Genomic DNA, 6,156 nt, shown 5'->3' on the forward strand with positions numbered 1-6,156 from the left:
ATATAAACAAACGCTTTAAAATTCGATAATTCTTAAACAAAAAGAGAGGAAAATGAAATTAAAATATTTTATCCATCTTCACATAACACTATCCGTTTTACTTGAAGCTTACATTACACTTGGTATTTTTAAATTTATTTATAACATGTAGCTGGAATAAATTTAACATGAGGTTTCCAATAAGCAAACAAACAAAAATAATAATTAGACTATGAGGTCAGTGGAATCTTGGATATATATATATAGGAAACTAATAGTTTTTGTTACTATAACAAAATTACAATAAAAGAGTGTAGTATTTGGCAAAATTACAGTGACCAGCTCTTACTTTATACCTCACACTGTAAAGTTTATTAATGCATAAAAGCTATTTTACATGTATAATCCAAGAGCCAATCCTTAATTCACTGGAGGAGGGCCCGGTGTGTCAGGGGTTGGAGAAAGTGGAGGGAAGGGAGGGAATTGGATAGGTGGAAACGGGAAATGAAATGTAGGAGGTGGAGGAGGCGGTGGCGGTGGTGGTGGAGGAGGCGGTGGCGGTGCAAACCAGGATGTGATTGGAGGAAATTGTGGAATAGGGAATGAAAAGGAAGGGGGAGGTGGTGATGGTGGAGGAGGCGACGGTGGTGTGAAAATGGGTGGCAAAGGAAAGGAAAAAGAAGGAGGCGGAGGTGACGGCGGCGGAGTTGGAGCTTTACCCAATGGTGGAAATGGAAAAGGGAAATGAAATGACGGGGGTGGTGGTGATGGCGGTGGTGTTAAAAATGGTATAGGTGGTAAATGCCAGAAAGGCGGTGGCGGGGGTGGCGTGAAGAATGGTATTGGTGGCAATGGAAATTGCCAAAAAGGAGGGGGTGGTGTGAAAAATGGCAATGGAATTGGAAAAGATGGAGGGCTTGGAAAAGGAAAAGGAAAAGAAGGAGAATGTTGCCAAGGCCAATGGTACCAAGGTGGCCAAAAGAACAAAGAAGTGTTCAAATTATCATGTTTTGTATCCATTTTGGCACTACAAATTGTAACATTTTTCTCAGGTCTGTAGTACAATGCATTGAGATTGTAAACGCACGCGTCCGTCTGCGGTTCCCTAACCGAGACATGCTCTGTTGATGCTGTCACGACTGGTACGTTGCATAGTGACGAGGGGCTGCTACCAATTAAGCTGGCCCTGCAGAACGAATCGATCTCTCTGCCGACTTTGCACTCGAGCCCATCGATTGGTGGGATGTCGAGCCTGTAGATGCCATATTGATCGGTCGTTTTGTCTGCTGTGACTGAAACCTCGGCATGCGATGCGGAGTTCACTTTGAAGTTGCAGTTTATCCGGACTTGAGCACCTGATTTGAATCCAGAATTGAGATGAAGATACAATTACTGAGAATTGATCTATATATGAAAGAAAGGTAATGTACTTGTTTGGGAAATGGTGTAAATTGGTGAAAGAAATTAAGGCTTGAATACATAATAAAGGCAGGAACAAGATAAATTTGACTATTACTTCCTTTTTCCTTTCTAAGAGTTATCATCATTTATATATATTATACATACTTTTATTAGCAAAATTAAGTAAAGGAAAAGCAAGCAAGAAATATCATATGAGATAAAACAATTAATATAAATCTGTTAAAATTGTCTTTTACATCCTCCAATCAAATTTCAACAGTGCAAACTTTTATTTAAAAATGATGCTAAACAACAAAATGTCATACTAATAAGATAATTGCAAGTTTGCAACCAAACAAGCGAGCAATGCAAATTATATAAAAACTTGAAAATGTGAAGAAAAAAAAAAAAACTTGAGGGAATTAGAAATGAAAATTACCTGATATGAAGTAGCTGTGCTTGGAGAAAGTGCTGTCACAGCAGGCATCACAAAACACAGTGCCTATCACTGTTATATTTGAAATTGTTCTAACATCTGGATTTGGATTTGGATTGGGATCAAGCTCCAATGAACAGCATTGCACGAATAGAAGCGCCAATACCAACACAACAACTGCGCCATTCATGGTTTCAGTTGGGTGTTTTAATTCTATACTTTTTTTGAGACCTCTCTCACACACTCTAGGCTATATGGAAGCTAGTGAGTGTGACCAGTTATTCTATAAGCGTGGGGCAATTTATGGCCTTGCAAATTATAGCGGGTTCATGGGTCGAATCACACAAACCCGTTAAGCATTTTTTTAAATCAATCAGCTATATTTTTGTGTTAACATCCTGTAAATTTAAAAGGTCAGTTTCCCTACAAAGAATTATTACTCTATAAGCGAAGAACTTAACAGGTTATTATTTATTTATATTGGATTAATATTATGGGGTGTTTATAACTGAACCGAATTAGGCAAATTAAAGTTATAGTTCGGTTTAAAAAATAGAACTGAACCGAACCGAACCAAAGGTTATTTCAGTTTGTTCAGTTTGTTCGGTTTGTTCGTTTCAAATCGAAATATATTAATTTTTTATTTAAAACAATTGATTTATAATAAACCGAAGTATATTAAGAAATAAACTGGGACAGTCTGGACCAATTTCATAATATATAAAAGTTCGGTTAGTTCGGTTATTTTGGTTTTGAAAATTTCAAAACCGAACCGAACCGAAGCTATAATTCAGTTTTAAAAAACATACCGAACCGAACCATTAAACCAAAAAAAACAAACTGTTTGGTCCAAACTAATTCGGTTCGGTTCAAAACCGACTAAACCGGACCCAATGGACCCCTAATTAGAATGTCTATATCGGGTTATCAGGTTTGGATGCATGGGGAAACCATGAATTGAATCCGTTTAAGGGCAGGAAAAGCCGGAAAGGCATGGAATTATGGAAAGGGGGATAGCATCACATGAAACAAAGGCATGTGAGAGGCAACTTTTGGGCTTTTGTGAGGCATTTCATGATTGACAAACAATTTTCGGCTCTATTCACGGGTTAACTATTCTCTCATATCTTCTAAGCCCATAACATATTGTACTTTTTTTTTTTTTTTTTTTTTTTTAAGATTAGGCTTGTTGGCAGATGGTTTGTCTGATCTCGCCAATTTCTCCAAGTTGTGCTTCTCTTGTTGACATGTTTACAGATAATGTCGACCTAATCCCAATTACTTATGTTTTTAATGTCAATCCTTAACTTATAAAAAATTAAAAATATCGCGTGTTAAGAGATTTGGTTTAATTTTTTTTTTTTTTTTTATAGTTTGTAGTGAGTACATGTGAAGAGTAGTTATTGTAATACTTATTTTTTTATGTGGCATTGAAGAAATATCTGTCACTGAAAATTCGATATATGTCTGAACAAGTCGAATCTCTCGATTATAACCATCAAACAGAGCATCTACATCCGAGCAACTTAAATGAATTTCTAAATAACTGTTAACCACATTTTAGAAATTAAGATTTCTAAAGTTTTCAACTCTCACGTCTCTGAAATTAATTTTAGAGTTTCTATTAAAACACATCAGTAACAAATTAAAAATGAGAATTCATTTGAGTCAATTATTTGGCCAGCATAAAGTTTATAAATAGTTTCTTACTAAGTAACTTCTCTGAAATTGGATTAAAAACTGCTAAATCAGATTAGAAACTCTAATAATACCAGAAATGTAGATGTCCTTAGTTTTAAGTTTTATTGCATTGAGTTGAACTGGAGGCAGGAACTTCTACTCATCCAATTCACCTATTTTGCTCTTGTATCCCCGTATGGTAAATAATTTGTATAATAAAATACATCATTTAGAGAGGATATTAGGGAATGACTAACAATATCTCTCATTCAGTCCCCTATTTGTCCCCCGCACTAAAAGACAAAAAAAAGTACAACGGGGGACCACTAACTGACTCGCACGTGGTAATTACCACCAATGAGTAGGGTTAGCGCGATTTTATTAATCGTCAAAACGTATAATATTCATACCTACGAATTTATAGTATTCATACTTATTATCTATAATATTCGTCATATGTAAACACAAACTGGAGGGGATCATTAATCTTGGGGACCATTAATGACCAGGGGGGCCGTTGATGACGTCTGACAGCCTGTATTGGGGACCGCAACCGCCTGAAAGCGATATTTGCCAAGATTGAAGACCACTACAACGAATCTATACAATGAAGTATTCATATCTAACTAATTACGCATTCATATCTAAATAATGAAGTATTCTTATCTAACAAATGAACTATTCATATCTAACAAATGAAATATTTATATGCTAACAACATGAAGTATTCATATCTAACTAATGAAGTATTCATATCTAACCAATGAAGTATTCACACCTGACACTAACAAATATTTATATATGACACTAACAATATTCATACTGAAGATTACGAAGTATTCATACATGTACGAAATAATTTATACAATTCAAAATCAGACACCTCTTCATTTTACTTAAAAGTCTTTTTTTTATAGTAAATATGTTGTGTTTATATCTAACTAATGAAGTATTTATAACTAATTAATATAAATATGAAGTATGCATATCTAACTAATAAAATATTCATATGTTGCACTCTGACAACCTTCACTGGGCTAGCATGGACCCCCTCCGACAATGCACCACGCTCTCCCCACCAGATCTCATCGGAGACGAGGTAAGATTGTGCCGGATCGCACTGGATCTCTTCGTCGGATCTTGACGGTGCACCACGCTCTCCTCACCGGATCTCGACGGTGCACCACGCTTTCCTCTCCGGATCTCGACGGTGCACCACTCTCTCCGACGGTGCATCACGCTCTCCTGTGGTCGGCGATCACAACTGGATGAGCGAAGGAGCAGTGATGTGTGAGGGAACAAGATTAGAGAAGATAGCGTGAGGTGGAGTGAGAGAGACGCGTTATTTTTTTAGATATAAATAAAGATGGTTAGTTAGTTAGGAGGGATTGTTAGAGGACAGAAGTTAAACTCATACTTTAACAATCTGTATCGGGTTCAATATTTAATTTTGTATTAGAAAAAACAAATAACATGATTATCTGGCGGGTTTTTGGCTTTCTCCAGTGTTCATTCCATCTGCACATATAGCTGCACCTTAGAAGAACCAAGAGAGAGTACTACTGCCTACTGTCTTTTGATCATTGGGAACAAAATAATATATATATATATATTCTCTCTCTCTATAGTCTATATATATATTTTTCATTTTGCAAATTCTGGATACATCTTTCCAAATAACAAAGCGTACATTTGGTTTAGACTTTTCTGATGGCAGCGTTGAAACGTTCATTTGATAATAATAATAATAATGGGTTTTTTGTCACTATTGATAGGTGCACCTAACATAGCATTTCCAAACAAACTATATATAGTAATATAGGATCGTGGTCCCCATGTGGGCTATGGTTTGTGTGTTGTGTGTGTGTGTGGGAGGGGGTTTGGTTCCCATTAAGTATTTTAGTTTATCCTGGAGTTAGTCTATATATGGTACTATGCATATCACGATTTGATCCGTAATATGAATCAATATTTCTCTTTTTTAAATTCTAACACTCAATCTGAACCATTTAAAATGATTTTTATATGAATATGTACTTGTAGACCAAATTTTATATTTTTTAGAATTTTTTTTTTACTATTTTTGAAGACAGGTAGGAAATCACTGTTTTTGGATGGCCCAGAATTTTCAAATCAAGTGATTTTCTATCTATCTTAAAAAATATTAGAAAAATATTAAAAAATATAAAATTCAATTTGCAAATACATATTCACATGAGATCATGTTGAATAGTTCGGATCAACAATTAGAATTTTAAAAACAGAAATATTAATTCGTATTACGAACCAACTCGTAATATGCATAGTAGATAGTACCATAGACTCACTCTTTATCCTGCTATTAATTTACTGTTTGTTGAGAGTTACTGGCAATGACATAATGGAAGCACCAAGCATCAAATTAGTAAATCAGATGAAAACCTAATATTCAAAATATATAGATTGGTATAGTTCCATCAACTATTCCAAATAAAAACTCCATAAAATAGAAATAAGGATTAAAACATCACATTAATGGTGCAACTTTTAGTATCAATGTAGCAAGTGAATGTAAACCCAACATCACACAGCATTTAAAAATAAATTGAAAGAAGACTGTTGACAAGAAACAAGAACACGCACACCATAGAAAGATGGTGCAGCAGCTAACCAGACCAGAG

General features: G+C 35.2%; 1 protein-coding gene across 1 annotated transcript; it reads right to left on the minus strand.

The window, feature by feature from the left end:
- Positions 1-310: 310 nt before the first annotated feature.
- LOC144565727 (Pollen Ole e 1 allergen and extensin family protein) lies at positions 311-2,066 on the minus strand. The gene is made up of 2 exons (XM_078315551.1): positions 1,820-2,066; positions 311-1,334 (listed from the first exon to the last, which is right to left on the minus strand). Exons 1-2 carry the CDS (start codon positions 2,004-2,006, stop codon positions 400-402), a joined length of 1,122 nt encoding a protein of 373 aa, XP_078171677.1. The 5' UTR covers positions 2,007-2,066; the 3' UTR covers positions 311-399.
- Between the last annotated feature and the right edge of the window lie 4,090 nt (positions 2,067-6,156).

Source organism: Carex rostrata, chromosome 1 (assembly GCF_964058835.1).
Source record: "Carex rostrata chromosome 1, lpCarRost1.2, whole genome shotgun sequence".
NCBI lineage: Eukaryota > Viridiplantae > Streptophyta > Magnoliopsida > Poales > Cyperaceae > Carex > Carex rostrata.

Excerpts from the sequence above, each read along its gene's own strand:
- LOC144565727 (XM_078315551.1), bottom strand. The coding sequence starts at position 2,006 with ATGAATGGCGCAGTTGTTGTGTTGGTATTGGCGCTTCTATTCGTGCAA. Across the intron at positions 1,335-1,819 it reads GCACAGCTACTTCATATCAG|GTGCTCAAGTCCGGATAAAC; the intron begins GTAATTTTCATT and ends GATTCAAATCAG.